Source organism: Anabrus simplex, chromosome 7 (assembly GCF_040414725.1).
Source record: "Anabrus simplex isolate iqAnaSimp1 chromosome 7, ASM4041472v1, whole genome shotgun sequence".
NCBI lineage: Eukaryota > Metazoa > Arthropoda > Insecta > Orthoptera > Tettigoniidae > Anabrus > Anabrus simplex.
This window is the reverse complement of record NC_090271.1, coordinates 236,009,917-236,028,180: the sequence shown is the minus strand read 5'-3', so window position 1 is coordinate 236,028,180 and position 18,264 is coordinate 236,009,917. Positions and strand designations below refer to the sequence as shown.

The 18,264-nt window shown below is 38.3% G+C and overlaps 1 protein-coding gene across 1 annotated transcript in view; it reads right to left on the bottom strand.

Annotated features, from left to right (window-relative positions):
- Positions 1-18,264, bottom strand: part of LOC136877075 (shootin-1) — a 180,729-nt gene that overhangs the window by 11,646 nt on the left and 150,819 nt on the right. The window contains exons 6-8 of the mRNA XM_067150892.2: positions 17,508-17,782; positions 17,257-17,418; positions 2,914-3,052 (exon numbers count right to left, since the gene is read on the bottom strand). Coding sequence (XP_067006993.2) covers positions 2,914-3,052; positions 17,257-17,418; positions 17,508-17,782 — 576 coding nt within the window. The remainder of the gene's footprint in view (positions 1-2,913; positions 3,053-17,256; positions 17,419-17,507; positions 17,783-18,264) is intronic.

The window sequence follows — 18,264 nt, the reverse complement described above, 5'->3', positions numbered from 1 at the left end:
GGCGACAGTCTAGATGATTGACTGATGTGGTCTTGTAATAATACTTAACATAACTTAGCTGTGTTGATACTGCTACATGGCTGAAAGCAATGGGAAACTACAGAAGTAACTAACTCCCGAGGACATGCAGCTCTCTCTGTATGAATGATATACAGATGATAACTTTCTTCCGGGTAAAATATTCCGGAGGTAAAATAGTCCCCCATTCGGATCTCTGGGTGGGGACTACACAAGAGGGGGCAATCATCAGGAAGATGGATACTGACATTCTGTGAGTCGGAGCGTGGAATGTTAGAAGGTTGAATGAATCACTGTGGTAGGTTAGAGAATCTGAAAAGGGAGATGGATAGACTAAAGTTAGATGTAGTCGGTATAAGTGAAGTACGTTGGCAAGGAGAGCACGATTTCTGGCCAGATGACTAAAGAATTATCAACACAAAATCAAACAGGGGAAATGCAGGAGTATGTTTAATAATGAATAAGAAAATAGGGCAGCAGGTAAGCTACTGTGACCAGCATAGTGAAAGGATTATTATGGTCCAGATAGACACCAAGCCAATGCCCAACCACAATAATGCAGGTTTATATGACTACTAGTTCAGCAGATGATGAAGAAATTGAAAGAATATGTGAAGAGATAGAAGATTTAATACAGTATGTAAAATGTGATGAGAATCTAATTGTGATGGGAGACTGGAATTCAGTGGTAGGCCAAGTAAGAGAAGGTAATATAGTAGGAGAATTCGGACTGGGACAAATGAAAGAAAGAGGAAGCCAGCTGGTTGAATTCTGTACCGATCACAATTTAGTCCTGGCTAACACTTGGTTCAAACACCACAAACGACGGCTGTATACATGGACGTGACCTGGAGACACTGGAAGGTATCAAATAGACTTCATTATGATTAAGCAGAGATTTAGAAACCAGGTGTTGGATCGCAAGATTTTCCCAGGAGCAGACGTGGACTCTGACCACAACTCGTTGGTCATGAAATGCCATCTGAAGTAGAAGAAATTAAAGAAAGGAAGGAATGCAAGGAGATGGGATCTAGACAAGTTGAAAGAAAATAGCGTGAGGGATCATTTCAAGGAACATGTAACACAGGGACTAAATGAAAAGGCAGAAGGAAACACAGTAGAGGAAGAATGGGCAGTCATGAGGAATGAGATCAGTAAGGCTACTGAAGAAATTTAGGAAGAAAGGAAAGATCACCTAAGAAACAATGGATAATTCAAGAGATACTAGACCTGATTGACAAACAATGGAAGTAAAAGAATGCAAAAAATTTAGGATGGCAGAAAAGAATACAGGTGAATAAAGAATGAAGTAGATAGAGAGTGCAGGACAGCTAAGGAAGAATGGCTGAAAGAGAAGTCCAATGATGTTGTTTGGCCCTAGGAAAGGTAGATGCTGCACACAAGAAAATCAAAGAACCCTTTGGAGAAAGGAAAAGTAGGTGTATGAACATTAAAAGATCAGATGGAAAAACACTTCTAGGGAAAGAAGACAATCTGTTGTTTTCCTAGCCTTTTCTTAAATGATTTCAAAGAAATTGGAAATTTACTGAACATCTCCCTTGGTAAGTTATTCCAGTCCCTAACTCCCCAATTTGTCCTCCTGAATTCCAACTTTATCTTCATATTGTGATTTTTCCTACTCTTAAAAATGCCACTCAAACTTATTCGTCTACTAATGTCATTCCACGCCATCTCTCCGCTGACAGCTTGAAACATATCACTTTGCAACATTTTTGTAATGCTACTCTTTTGTCGGAAATCACCCAGAACAAATCAAGCTGCTTTTCTTTGGATTTTTTCCAGTTCCTGAATCAAGTAATACTGGTGAGGGTCCCTTACACTGGAACCATACTCTAGTTGGGGTCTTACCAGAGACTTATATGCCCTCTCCTTTACATCCTTACTACAACCCCTAAACACCCTCATAACCATGTGCAGAGATCTGTACCCTTTATTTACAATCATATTTATGTGAACACCCCAATGAAGATCTTTCCTTATATTAACACCTAGATACTTACAATGATCCCTAAAAGGAACTTTCACCCCATCAACGCAGTAATTAAAACTGAGAGGACTTTTCCTATTTGTGAAACTCACAACCTGACTTTTAACCCCGTTTAGCAACATACCATTGCCTGCTGTCCATCTCACAATATTATCGAGGTCATTTTGCAGTTGCTCACAATCTTGTAACTTATTTATTGCTCTATACAGAATAACATCATCCGCATAAAACCTTACCTCTGATTCCACTTTTTTACTCAAATCATTTATATATATAAGAAAACATAAAGGTCCAATAATACTGCCTTGAGGAATTCCCCTCTTAATTATTATAGGGTCAGATAAAGCTTTGCCTACTCTAATTCCCTGGGATCTATTTTCTAGAAATATAGCAGATTGTACCATATCTAAGTTCCTAAATCTTTAACCTCTTCTAACTGAGCTTAATTTTCATTAGTTCAAAGTGAACATTGTTCTGAGTCATTCTGAGTTTCTAATTTCTCAATATCTCAGCGCAGTCAATGCTGGACTATGCTGATTGTATTATTGATAGGTAACCTACGTAGAGGTATGCGTAATATTTTCTGTTGTACACAGTAAAACTATGTTTCCATTTCTGAGCAGGACTGGTTCCATTAAGTGATGTCCTTTTATATTTTTATGTTAATCTCATGGAACCATGGAATTTTTTTATTAAGACCAGGTTTCTGCTGTGTAAAGGTGTCTTACCGGATCATTAAAATTGAATTACATTAATGGTCTGTTTTCTTCATATTCCTTTTCAATTTAATCTAACTTTGATAATGATATTGTCATTGTGATGAAATATCAGCATAAACATTAATGTTTTAGACCTTATCCTTATTTATTCTAACTTTATCTTCTTACCTCTTGTATTCAATTCATTAGACTGAGTCTCTGCTCTTTCAGCCCTCTGCAATGCACACTGTAATTCTGATTCAGAGAGTTTCAGCTTCTCCTCCAACAGCTCAATTTGAGCATCTGCTTCCCTCTGATCAAGTTTCTCCTGTGCAAAGAGCAAAAAATGATAAGACTTTAGAATATTATAATGAGACATCACACAAATCTTTCTGAGCTGTCCACAACTGGTCTTCAGAGAAAGTGAATCCTTGAGAATCTTACTCTCTACCATATCATGAACACCTATATATGTATACAAAATACATTTGTACATTTTCATAACAGACTGTAAGATATCTGTCCTTTATTCTTTAATTGCAACAATGGCTTAAATCTACAGGATCCATTTATGGAGTGACATTCCTGCTGTCATGTCCGAAGATTATCACTAAATATATAATATTAGTTAAAAAAAAAATAAAAAAAAAATCCATCCATCCATCCATCCATCCATCCATCCATCCATCCATCCATCCATCCATCCATCCATCCATCCATCCATCCATCCGTCCGTCTTAGTTATTAGACTGCTGTGCCTTTCAATGTTCAGTCTGCAAGCCCCTGTGATTTTATAAAACTCTGCTACATCCTCTATTTGTAACTAATTCTATGGCCTTGTTTAGTTCCATATCTCTTATCTTTAAATCCTGAGAAACTGAATCTAAGCATCATCGCCTTGGTCTCCCACTACTTCTCCTACCCTCCATGGCCAAGTCCATTATTTTCCTAGGTAACCTATGCTCCTCCATTTGCCTCACATGACCCCACCACCGAAGCCTGTTTATGCGTACAGCTTCATCAATCAGGTTAATTCCTAACTCAGCCATTATTTCCTCATTCTGAGTACCCTCCTGCCATTGTTCCCATCTGTTTGTACCAGTGATCAGTGTTATACTGTTAACTTATGAATAAGATACCCTGAATCCAACCCAGATTTCACTCCCATACAGGAAATTTTCATACCATACTCATCGCACCTATTTTCAAGTTCCAAGATATTAGACTGCAGGTTTTCAGCATAATTTGCCATTAAGAACAAGTTGTTGGCATAGGCCAAACTGCTTACTACATTTCCTCCTAACTGAATCCCTCCCTGCCACTTTATACCTTTTGGTAGATGATCCATGAAAACTATGGACAACAAAGGAAGATTATAGCCTTGTCAAACCCCTGTAACTTGAAATAAGAACTCAATCTGTCACTGCAGTTCAAATGAAGAGCTTATTTCCAAAGACAAAATCCCAATTTTAATTATTTTTCATATTTCACTTTCATAAAAAAAAAAAAGCTTATAGGCTCTTTCATCATATAGCAGAAGCTTAAACCTCAATACGTCTTATTATATACCATGTTAATAGAGAGGTGAAAAATACGGTTGTTTACAAAGTGATGTAATTACAGCATGTATTCATTTCCAATGCAGATGACACAGATGACATTTAGCTATATATACTGTATATACAAACCTAAGAGACATCCAATAAGACATTAACAAACTAAACGATGGTCTGGAAAATATAAAAGACCGAACTAAAAATATTTTTTTAAAGTCAATCCATTAACCCGCGAGTGGTCGCTAGCCGAAATGTAACGTGAGTGGTCGCGCGTGAGACTTTCTCTCACATTAAAGTAGTATGACATTTTTCACAGTTTTATGGGGAGAAAGGCTGAAATTTGCTGTTGAAATGAGACGCAAGTTCTACCTTAGATATTTTCTATAAAAATGAAATAAGAAAAATAAAATGGCGTATGGCTTTTTAGTGCCGGGAGTGTCCGAGGACAAGTTCGGCTCCCCAGGTGCAGCTTATTTGATTTGACTCCCGTAGGCGACCTGCGCATCATGATGAGGATGAAATGATGATGAAGACGACACATACACCATGCCCCGTGCCAGTGAAATTAACCATTTATAGTTAAAATTACCAACCCTTCCGGGAATCGAACCCAGGACCCCGTGACCAAAGGCCAGCACGCTAACCATTTAGCCATGGAGCCGGACACAAAAATGAAATGATTAGCTGTTTACTAAAGACACAAATTACTACTTAAAATGTACATAAAAATAACTTCCGTCCTGAAGTTGTAAAAAATAAAATTTCACACATGCATTATATCTAGTAATATTTACGTAAAAAGCAAGCTTTGTGAACACAATAATATTTTCAAAAACAAGAAGTGCTCATAATACACATACTAACGCGTACAACAGGCGTAAGTTTCCCGCTCCACTTGAATGTAATACCAACGCCATTAGTCGCGCGATGAGAGAAACTCTCACGCACCGCGCACGGACACATAGGAACCTTTCTTCTTTTTTTTTTTGCTATGGGCTTTACGTCGCACCGACACAGATAGGTCTTATGGCGACGATGGTATAGGAAATGCCTAGGAGTTGGAAGGAAGCGGCCGTGGCCTTAATTAAGGTACAGCCCCAGCATTTGCCTGGTGTGAAAATGGGAAACCACGGAAAACCATTTTCAGGGCTGCCGATAGTGGGATTCGAACCTACTATCTCCCGGATGCAAGCTCACAGCCGCGCGCCTCTACGCGCACGGCCAACTCGCCCGGTACCTTTCTTCTGACTAGGGGAGGGGGTGCTTACCCTTCAAATGTGAATCGCTCTACTCACGACAGTTATAAACTCAGCTAGAAGAGGGAACAGTCACCTCCCTTTCATCACTGTGAAGTAATACCACAATAAAAAATAATGTGAGAGAAAATCTCATATAGCGACCACTCGCGGGTTAAAATCTCAAGCAATCGTAATAGGATCTAAAAATAATCGTACCAAATTGAAAAGTTTTAAAATTCCTCCAATCCTATTCCACGCAAGACCAATAAAAATAAACGAAACTGCAAAGAACCTTGGTGTCATTTTTGATAAGCACTTAAACTGGACAGAGCTCACCACAAAAATTTGCCATCGAGTATTTTTTCCTTTGCTCACCCTTAAACGTTTACGGGATCACCTTCCACTAAATACCAAGAAGTTTCTTGTTCAGAGCTATTAAGCCATCTTTGATTATGGCGACAATATACAACAACCTGAACACCACACTTAATGCTAAACTTCAGCAGGTTTATAATACATGCGTCCATTTTGTATTACATATGTCCGGGTAGCAGCGGCGATTAGGGGAGGCAGTCAAACACAACCCCCCCCCCCCCATTTTCTGGAGAAAACATTACATTTTTATTAAATTTTAGCGACTAAAATTAAGAATTATATGACTTCTTTAAAGAAGCAATTTGTACAAGCCCTGTTGTCTTGTCAAATAATTCTTTCCTTTAATTATTAACAAAGTAATTTGCGGAAATACGCACAAAATCTCTTCCGTGGTGCCTAACCGATTTGTACAGCACCACAGTAAGTAGTAGAAACTTTGCATGTGTTGTAAGGAAGGGTAGCAGGGGAATATTTTTTACCAAGGTCGTGACAACGAGGTATGATTCACCTGTGTGTCGCGCGCATTCGTCAGTCTGGCAGTCTCTTTAGTGTCTGTTAGTTTCTTAGTGTGTAGTCAATACTAAATTACTTTTAATTGTATGAGAGAACCCGTGCTGCTCTGCAGCATTCGTTATAAATATATCGAATATAATATTGCTCCATGCGCTGCCCGGGTACTATTTTGGACGTTTAATTTTAGGATTTGTATTACCTGTTGATTATGTGTGAAGTGTATTTTTTTAGATTTCTTTATTGTGATGGTGACTGATAATTAATGATCCTTTTAAATAATTTGTTTTACATCGCACCGACACATAAGTCTTATGGCGACGATGGAATAGGAAAGGGATAGGATTGGGAAGAAAGTGGCCGTGGCCCTAAAATACCGCCCCGGCATCTGCCTGGTGTGAGAATAGAAAACCATGGAAAATCACCTTTAGAGCTGCTGACAGTGGGATTCGAACCCACTATTCCCCAAATGCAAACTAACAGTTACGTGACCTAAACGGCGCAGCCACTCACTCGATTTTTATGAACTTTTCTGTAGCTTTGGAGTTATTGTTGTGGGTTTAATTTGAAGTTTTAATTTTATATAATTATGTTTTGCGTGGGACTTTGTCTTTGTGACAGTCCAGATCGCCTGGAAAATAACTGACCCTTTAAAATAATTTTATAGACAATTACAAAAATTATGTTGAATTTTTTCCAATGAAACTGGCTAAGAACCTCCAGACCAAAAATGTGAAGATATCAAGCCTAACAGTGAACTTCCAAGAGTAAAGGCAGGGGAATGCGAATTACTGAAACTTGACAGCAAATGATCTTCTTTGGTGTCAGTTTAATTATATGTCCTTTCCCTCAATTTGAATATCATTGAACGTAAACCGATCTTTAAAAATACATAATTACGTGTACATTTAAAGTTGGCTACTGTACTTTATAGCAGTTGATAATGGCACTTCCTGGCACTGGAGTTGGTGTTTTGTGTTTTTTCTTTTAAATATACTTTTCGTTGTTATGATAGATTTTTGTTAACGTTTATGATTTTCAGTTTTGCTGTTTTTGGGGTTACGTGGGTCGAATATGTGTTCGTGATTTACATATTTTTAAATGATAAATAATATCATTTCATGGTTTTTTACTTCTTAAATGTAGCTAATGTTGAATATAATAGTTCTTCTGTACGGAAATTACGAACATTATCAGCATTAAATTAATGTATCTAGAACTTACGTCCATTGCTTTACTCTTGCTTTACAGCAGACTGCAAATCTACACCAAAGGCAGTTGCCATGTTGGATTCTGTATTACGATCTGATATATTGCAGTTTGCATAATGCCTTCCTGTCTGTTTATACCTAGACTTTTTTCTAAACAGAATGTTATTATTCACGATGAATATTTTGAGTTTATGCCGTATAATGAACTATATAAGCATGTAAGTTATATTCAACGGATGGCAGAATGTTCTTAATATCTGGAAGCTGGCAAAAGTTTGAACATCAAAGAGTACCTAGCAAGGAATAGTATTCTCTGTGATCAGAGGAAGTGTATACTTTCTGGCTTGACAGGTAGTAATCAAACATAGATGCATGCAATGACATTACTAACGATGAAAACCACATTTAAAAAAAAATTTGATATTTGTTTGTGGTGTCGACCTCTGTAGATCTTTTGGCACTACTTGTACCATATGATATGAACGTGCGTGTAATTGTAATTGCGGAAATGTAGATCGTTGAATGTGAGGAAAGGAACATTAAGGACGACACAAACAACCAATCCCCAGGCCAGGGATATTAATCATTTACAATTAAAAACCCCTGACCCAGCCGGGAATCGAACCCAGGGCCGCCAGACGAAAACCACATAATCAGAATATTAATGGAAGTGTTAGTCGCTTAGCAATCTGCTAAGTACAGAATGTATTGCGGGTAGGGTAAGCCTTCGCCTTCCATTATTGGAGTGATCATTTAAAGACTTTATTTTATGATCACTTGAAGTTGGCTGAACTTGAGAGACCTATCAGTGTCTCATGATTCACTGGCAGGTCATTCCAGAGAGATTAAAATAAAAATGAAGCAAATCGGTCCAGTAGAACGGATGGACAGATTTGCCGAAGCTGTTTTTAGTAAACTCTTTTAATATATAGATAATCACACCATACTTCTATTTAACAGTAGTATGTGCACAATATTGTTCCTTTGGTGAAAGTTTTATTGTAGCCTATAGTATTAAATCAAAATTTCAAAAACTATTTTCTATTGATATGCCAGCATGTAAAAGATCTCTGGTGACACATTTTGTGTTTACCCGACAAAATTTATTAAATCTCAGCCATACATGTCCAAGTTGAAAATGACAAGCAGACAGCCAGATGGCATCAAATTGAAATGTCTGCACACGGTAGCCGAGGTCATAGATTATTATTATTATTATTATTATTATTATTATTATTATTATTATTATTATTATTATTATTATTATTACTACCGCATTTAAGTGGGTAAACTGTCAAACTTTACCTCTTAGTTGAAATTCACTCAGAGAGCATATAAAAACTTACATTTTGTAGCTTTTTTTTTTTCCTTTCAGTTTTGATGTTTACACACACACACACACGCACGCACGCACGGCCGCTATATCCCTCAAACCCGGGTAGCTTCTGTTTGTCTGTACATTTTTGCCCCCCCCACTTGGTATTCCCAATTGCCGCTACTGCTGTCTTGAACAGCTGACATGGTTATATTAGGCAGAGAGAAGAAACCTTCACTCGGGCTCGCTAGTCCACAATATCCTCCGTACACACACACCAAGTTATTTGAGAATGGATCTTAAATACTTGTCATCCCCAAACAGTATACCTAAAAGTTCAGAAACCTCTTCCTTGCTGAGCTTCCCAATTTACCGCACGACAAGTTAGGCAACTCATTTATACCTGCAACCATATGCTCCCGGAATTCCCTTCAGGCTGTAATTAGAGATATACATAGTAGAAATTAGTATATAATGTGATATTTATTTATAGTAACTCTCAGAAATTCACCTTTCATTTATAACTATAATTTAAATTAATTTCATAATTAATTATATGTAATTAGGAAGCTTAAGACACTGTAGTTTATACAACATAGCACATATAAGATGGTACGGCAAAACAGCAGGCTTCATAGCCTGAACCATACCATATAAAATAAGTCAAATGCAGCTTATATCCATTTTGACCAATCCGCTGGCTCTATGGATTTCATGTGATATGATGCAGAAACATGGCTGTTTACAGCTGGTAGAGAAATAGTGATTGTGCCTTATGTAGATCGCATATTTGGAAGGGTTGAAAAAAAAGCTGAGGAAAACAGAAATTGTCCTTTTGCCTACTGAGTATAACAATACTTTTAGAGAAATTCTCACTGTACATGTTCTTGGCAGGGACTGTATCTCGACATGTGGACAACCTCAGCTAGGGAACATATTAAATCAAAACTGGATGTTAATATCTCAGAGTTGAAATCCATTCAGAGAAGTGCAAACCAAGTGTTCTGCAAATTTTCATTTTCAGAGCTGTCAGGATGTTTTCACAGAGGGATAAAAAAAAATGGTCTCTCAAGTCCAGACGAGAACAGTTAGGCCACCCAGTGAAACAGGAGAAGATACCGTAAATGACACAAAAATGCTTCTAAATAAATTCGGCATAACGGAGGACCATGCTGCAATGCTGTTTTATCAACATGTATTTGCTCTAGCTGGCAATATTCATAATGGCAATGATTGAAGACAATGTAATTTACTCCATGTTTTGACGCTATTTTGTTTTTGTAAGTGCTGTATTAACTTCATGATCAATATTTGAAATCTAAATAAACATTGTTGTGTTTCAGCCATTTAAATGTTCATAAATGTCATTCAAAACATACGTCAATAAATGATTTAGTTCCAAAACATCCTAACTCCAAGTTACATGAGATAATTACCACCATTTCCATTGATAAGATATTTTAAAAAAAACAGTGTCAAGAGGTGTATAGAAGTAATGAATAAAACTACATTATATTCATAATCATATCTAAATTTAATTATAAGAATTACAAGAGAGTTTTGCATTTCATGGATTTACGTCACTTTGGAAATAACCTCTTCAGTTGTCAACATAAATACCTTTGATTACTTTTAATAATCTACCTTTAATCCCATAGTCCCCCAGTATGGCTAACACTTTTTTCCCTCGGTACTCTGTCATATGCCTTCTCTACATCTATGAAACATAAACATAACTCTCTATTCTTCTCGCAGCATTTTTCAATTACCTGGCGCATACTGAAAATCTGATCTTGACAGCCCATCTGTGGTCTGAAACAACACTGGTTTTCACCCAACTTACTCTAAATCACTGATCGCATTCTCCCTTCTAAAATGACAGAGAACACGTTGATAGTTGTTGCAATCATTCCTGTTCCCTTTCTTATAGATAGGTGCAATTACTGTGTTTGTCCAATCAGAAGGTGCCTTACTAACATTCCATGCTAATCTTATTAATCTATAAAGCGCTTTTATCTCTGCCTTCCCACTATATTTCACCATTTCGGGTCAAATTTCATCTATTCCTGCTGCTTTATGACAATGGAGTTCACTTGTAATCCTTTGCACTTTCTCAAGCATAATTTCACCAACATTGCTGTCCACCTCCCCAAGAGCTTGGTTGTTCATGACATCTCCAGAAAGATTTCTTTTTACGTTGAGAAGATTTTAAAAATATTTCTCCCACCTCTACAGTGATTCCCTGGGATCTATTATGAGTTCTCCTGATTTACCCAACACACTATTCATTTCCTTTTTTCCCTCCCTTTCTAAGTTTCTTCATTACTGTCCAGAAAGGTTTCCCTGCCACTTGCCTTAGCCTTTCCAGGTTATTACCAAAATCTTCGCATGACTTCTCTTTGGATTCAACTATTTGTTTTGCTCTGTTTCTTTCATCTACGTACAGTTCCCTGTCTGCATTAGCCCTTGTTTGGAGCCATTTCTGATAAGCCTTCTTTTTACATTTACAAGCTGCTCTCACTTCATCATTCCACCAAGTTGTTCGCTTTTTCCCATCTTTACATGCAGTTGTTCCTAGGCATGCCTTTGCTGTTTCTACTACAGCATCCCTGCATGCCACCTATTCTCTTTATATATCCTGAACCCTCTTACTATCTATTATTTGGAACTTTTCACTAATCATATCCATGTACTTCTGTCTAATTTCCTCGGTCTGGAGATTTTTCTATCCTTAGCCATCTGTTGACAGATTTCACTTTATCCTATGCCTAGAAATACTTAGTTCACTACAGATCAGATAGTGGTCTGTATCATCAAAGAATCCGCAGTATACCTGTACATTCCTAGCAGATATTGTGAATTCAAAGTCAATTATAATATAATCTATTGAGGATCTGATGCCCCTACCCTCACATGTGTAGCGGTGAAAAGCGTTATGGTTTAAAGGATGTATTCGTAACTGCTAATCCAATACTCGCACAGAAGTCCAGTAAACATTTCCCGTTCCATATCTACCCCCACATTTATGCATCATCCTTTTGTATTCTTCAGTTCTCTTTCTAACTCTCGCAGTGAAATTGCCCATTAACACTATCCTATTTCTGTGGTTGACCCTGACTACGATGTCACTCAGTGCTTCATAAAACTTATTAACTTCATCCTCATCTAAACCCTCACATGATGAATATTCTGAGACAATTCTTGTCCTGATTTGTCCAACTGCCAAATCTACCCACATCATTCGCTCATTTATGTGCCTAACAGAAACTATGTTGCATGCAATAGTATTCCCAATGAACAGTCCTACACCACACTCTGCCCTTCACTTTTTAAAACCTATTAAGAACACTTTATAATCTCCTATCTCTTCCTTAATATCTCCCCTTAACCAAATATTATTTACTCCTAATACATCCAGATGCATTCTCTTTGCTGACTCAGCCAGTTCTACTTTCTCTCTTCCATCAGCCCCAATTATGTTAATAGCTCCCCATCGAATTCCATTTTGTTCACCAAGTTGTTTCCATGGAGTCCCTCATCTGCCAAATGGAAGTGGGACTCCATTGCTCCCATAGGTCTGATGCTTAAAACGCTCTGTTCGTTCTCGGTAAAAGTAACGTGTTAGCAGGGACTGAGGGGCCAACAAATCCCTGCTAATAACTCTGTTCTGTGGAACAACTTAGCAAATTTCTATCATGGAATTATTTGATGCGCGAGCAGTGGCAGAGTTCTGATTTTTTTTAAAATACAAAATCACACTCCCTGTTGGTTAATTCTCTGAAAAAGGGGGCTAAGCATGGTATTCACGTCAGTAACAGAATCTTCTGTATTCTCAACAAAAACAAAAAAGGTCCTATAATTCTCACACCACTGATGGCACATTGTACACTGATTTTTGAATCATAGAGGGGCACTTAACGTACAAAGTCAGGTATAACAGCACCCCATTAACGATTGTTGTTTAGCGTACACACACAACTAAGCCTCGTTCAAGAAGAATATTAAATATCTGTCTATTTGCCCACTGACTACATTTTCCAGACTCCACTCACAAAACATGTGCCTAAGTACAGGGTCACTTGGTTGAAGAGCATGTGCCACCATTCTAACACATTGGTGACAGGCTCTGAACAGAGTCTACTACCCCTATTGACTGGACAGTTCAAGTCTGCAAGAACAAAATTACACTGCTGCATTCAAGTTACTGTAACTGTGCAACAGTTAGTGCTATTAGCTGCTGTCCTCAGGGGCTTGAGTTCTATTCCCGGTAGCCAGAAATTTAAGAATAGTGGTAGAACTGGTATGTGGTTAAAATGGTACATGCAACTTACCTCCATTGGGGTTGTGCCTGAAAAGAGTTGCACAACCGCAGGACAAGAATACGAGTTTACTTTTACTATAACTCAAAAAGTATTGAAAGTATCAACCTCAAAATTGGAAAATGTACTCAACAGATTGCTTAGTATTTCTGTACGATGTGATACCTTTCAAAGCAGTATCCTTTGTCTCTCAGTGACTATGAATATTATATAATCTATGTTTACATTTTCATCAGTTGTACCTCACTCACAATGTGTTGGATACAACAAGCAAGCTGACTGGCTTGTATAATCCACTTTTTGTTTATTGCCCTTTCCTTCACACACAGGCGCTACTATAGCAACTCTCCATTTAAGTGGTATTGTTCATTCATGCCAACAGTAATCAAATACACACTTCAGATATAGTACTATATCCCAACCCATTGCCTTTAGCACATCCCCAGAAATCTTATGAATTCCAGCTGCTTTTCTAGTTTTCATCTTTTCTATCTTTTTCTGTATATATTTCTTATCATAGGCAAATTTCAGTAGTCGCTTCCTCAACCTGGACATTATCCTATTATCCAACTACAGTATGTTGTCCGATTCGTTGGCTGAATGGTCAGCGTAGTGACCTTCGGTTCAGAGGGACCCGGGTTTGATTCCCGGCAGGGTCGGGGATTTTAACCTTCATTGGTTAATTCCAGTGGCCCGGGGGCTGAGTGTTTGTGTTGTCCCCAACATCCCTGCAACTCACACACCACACATAACACTGTCCTCCACCACAATAACACGCAGTTACTAATACACGGCAGATGCCGCCCACCCTCATCAGAGGGTCTGCCATACAAGGGCTGCACTCGGCTAGAAATAGCCACACGAAATTAAAAAACTACAGTATGTTTACACACTGATACTAAATATTTCTGCTTTCTGTAAATCCTCACTTATGTATTCCACTTGTTTATTTATTACTCCTGGAATGTTGTTCCTGGAACTTGTTTCTGCCTTGAAGTACCCATACACACTGTTCTACTTTTAGGTAAAATTCACTTCTTCTTCTTCTTCTTCTTCTTCTTCTTCTTCTTCTTCTTCTTCTTCTTCTTCTTCTTCTTCTTCTTCTTCTTCTTCTTCTTCTTCTTCTTCTTCTTCTTCTTCTTCTTCTTCTTCTTCTTCTTCTTCTCCTTCTTCTTCTTCTTCTCAAACATGATTAGGCTCCCTGACATGGGGCTGCTGATGAGGATCCATCTCCTCCGTTCATATCTGTTGAATACTAAGTCCTTCAACTCCAGTTCTTTGAGATCCAGGAGTCATTACCTCTCTTACAGGGCCTGCCTCTTCTTCTGTTCCCAGGAGGAGGCATATCTAAGAGGCTTCTTCCCACATAATCACTCCCTCTCCTCATGATGTGGCCAAATCATCTTAGTCTTGATTCTCGTATCCTTCACCGACAAATGTTACAGGAACGTGCTGGCAGATCACCTTCATCACCATGCAGGCGACCTGTATCTACAGAAAGTCAATACTCTAGTCCACCACTTCAGAATTGTGCCTGACTGGTTCAGTGAACACTTCATGAATGTGAAGATGCTTGCCTGGCCCCCGAAGAGACCCTACTCAATCCCATTGAGCCCATCTGGGATGCTGTCAAGAGGGATGTGCATGTCCTGGACACAGCTCTGACCAATCTTCATGAATTATGGGAGGCTATGCAGTGATCGTGGATCAGTATGGCTTCCCCAGTGCTTCTGGTATCTTGTAGAGTCCATTCTAAGCCATCATCAAGGTGAATGCGGGTGCTATACACTACTTGCCAGGTATCTCTAATTCAGTTGCTCAAGAGTGTATGTTGTGTTGACATGTCATTGGTTGTACCTCCTTCTTGTAAAATAATATGTGTTGTTCAAATGGTGCAATATGAAATTTACTTTAATGTACATAGGTTACTGTTAGTGTTAAGAAATCACTTGATAATTACTATACTATCTGCATATTTTCTAATATGTAGATGTACAGTCTGTGGAAGCTAAATGAATGAATGAATGAATGAATGAATGAATGAATGAATGAATGAATGAATGAATGTGTACCGGGCGGTACACCTCCACGCCGCTAATTTAAAATGTGCACCAATTGAAACTCCTCTGCTGGAGGAAGTCTGAACTTTATTGACGGTATTAATTTTCAAGTTTCTCAGAAGATGTCACTACGTGGAAAATTTGGAGTTTTTGAACTGTGTCATTTTTGACGTATTTTTGTTTTGCTTGTAGTAAGAAGTGTGAACTTTCTCTTCTAAAGGACACTACTGAAGATCAACAATAGTGCACCCTAGTGCGGAGTGAAAGAACTGTTTTTTTTGGAGAAATTTTTATTTCAAAAGTTTGTTTCTTGTTAAATTTCTTTCTGTTATTGTTTAAGTTGGCTGTATACCCCTCTCTTTCCCCTTGTTTTGTATTTAGCCAATCCCGAATTTCTTTAATTAATTTCTGACCAATTGGATGTATCTTCCCCCAACTTGAATATGTTGCTGTACCTACCCAATAAAAGTTTTTGTGGGAGGGTGTTCTCATTCTCCTAACGCCTCGAACCTTCCGCGAGAGGATATAAACTGCTGATTTTAGGGTCTCCGGGCCACTTCTGTTCCATCTTTCAGTGTGTAAAGTACATAGCAGGGGGCGGGAAGCGCCTCTTTCTTCGGCGACAGTCAACAACCAGGTAATGGCCGACTAATTACTTCTTTTCATAATACCAATATAATGGTCCGTTATTGGACATTATAAATTTTCCAGCTAACTCATTCTCGGTTGCCTGCGTTTCGCCCTCGTGTGCTAAGTTAGGCTCGTCAGTTGGGACTTAGCACACCACCCAAGACGCAAGGCTGGTGCATACCGTGGAGGCCACTGCATAGGCTATTTGAAGCCACCAGCAGTGCCAATGCACTGTGAGAGCCATGTCTCATTTCCAAAAATAGATGCCTGCCTGGCCATCAAATGATGTAGATGTTGATTCCCATAGGGAACCTAAAATATTTGTCCTGAATGAGTAAATTTATAATACCAATATAATGGTCCGTTCTTTTCTTGCTAGCTCAGCAGTTTAACTCTCGGGGCGGGTCCGAAGTTTTTCCATTATGTAACCTTCCTTAAAATGTAAAGAAACTTGGATCTATTCTATCTTTTAAACTACATATTGGGATAGAGAGTGCTTAACCCTCTCGAGCTCCCACTCATATTGTTTTGAGGTGAACTTATTTTTTTTTCTCTACCTATTCTTCTTTAACGTAATGTAAATTGTGTCCTTCTTAAGTCACCTCTGTAGTATGGGATTAGCCCTTGTATTAGTGGCCTAGAGCCAGATTAGGTTTTAAAAACAAATGCATTAGGAGTGTAGATCGCCTCCTCTCTAATTGTTATTTTAGAGGTCATGTAATTAACCTTCTTCTCATTTAATAGACCTCAGTAGGTTGGGTATTTTACCCCTGTGTATATGTCCTTGGAGGACAGCTTGAAGGTGGAATTAGGTGTGGCCTTTGACAGGCCTGAATTTTGAGAGCAAGTTGCTATAAACCCGAAAATTTTGTTTTCTGCGCACCTCAAGGAGGCCTTTCTGTGTAATTTGGAGCAAGTGCTCCTAGGCATGAATGGGGTTTTCTGCCTCTCTGTTGAAACTTTTGTTTTGGGGTAAAACTGGGCTAATTGCTCAAGAAGTGTGAGGCTGGGGCTCGAAGCCCAAATCCTGTAAATATTGTAATTGTATTTTTATTGCCTTGCTACTCTGTACCTACCATGATTGTTATTTCGTTATTTGGAAAAGAAAATATAACCTTGTTAATTTTACATGCACTATAATTTCGTAGCTTGAGACCCGTTCACACCCGCACCTTCTTTCACGCATAACTACCGCAAAAACACGGTAACAGAATGAATGAATGAATGAACAATAATCAGAATCACTAAACTATGGCAATTAGGAAGCCTATCCATTGAGAGTGAAAAGAGAAATATGATGAAAATCTGAGATACCTACTTGTAAGTCTTGCAGCTCATTATTATGTTTCTGACGTTCCTCTTCTATTTGCCTCTTGAGTGATTCTACTTCTTGTATAACCAGGAGAAACTTCTCATCACCCGCAATGTCGGACAGAAGAAGAGTGCTTTGGTGCGCCAGGACATTTCTCTCCTTCTGAGCCTATCAGCATAAAGAAAAATGACACAATGTACACAAGAGAATAGCTTTCAGTAAGTTAATATTAGGTTAAGGCAATACGGCGAACTTACCACATCAGCTTCGTTCTTCATTCGAAGCGCTACTTCTCTCTCCTGTTCACACTTTTCTCTTAAGCTTGTCATCTCGGCAACAACAAGCTTCGATACATGACCCATGTTTTGTTTCATAACCCGTAGTTCATTGAGTTCCTCTTCAGCACGACTCCTTGCCGTTCGTTCCTCTTCCAGTTCAGCAGACAAATTCACTATTTGTTCTTGTGCCTCAAATTCAAGGAGTCTGGCTGCTTTCAGATCTGTCTGTAACCTGGCCACTTCTTCACTCAATTCTTAAATAAGGAAAAAAAAAACAATTCCTAAAGGCATATTCTGCAATGAAATATACAGTAGATCTGAGTAAAACACACACAAAGAGTAGGGACATATATTATAAGATCAATATCTATACCTAGGTGCATATCATTAAATGAAGCCCCAACAGTTCTGGGCTAATCTCGAGAACCACCCGCATTTTGATGCAGTTTACATCACTGTATTGAATATTACTGAGGAGGATTTACGTGCATGAAACAGTCCATGAAAATCGGGAGACGTGTAGTGGCAATTTTAGTGAAGGAATCAAAGAAACAGCCATCTGAGTGCTTTCTTGTGTTATGCTACCTAAACTGTTAATGATAAGTCACAAGTATGTGTGGAAGAATTTTTAAGCATGAAAACAGTCTGCAACATTATATACTTATTGTATCTGTAAATGATAGTCCTGAATAAGCATCTTTATGTTACAGTTTTCAGTATAAAAGAAACATAAAAT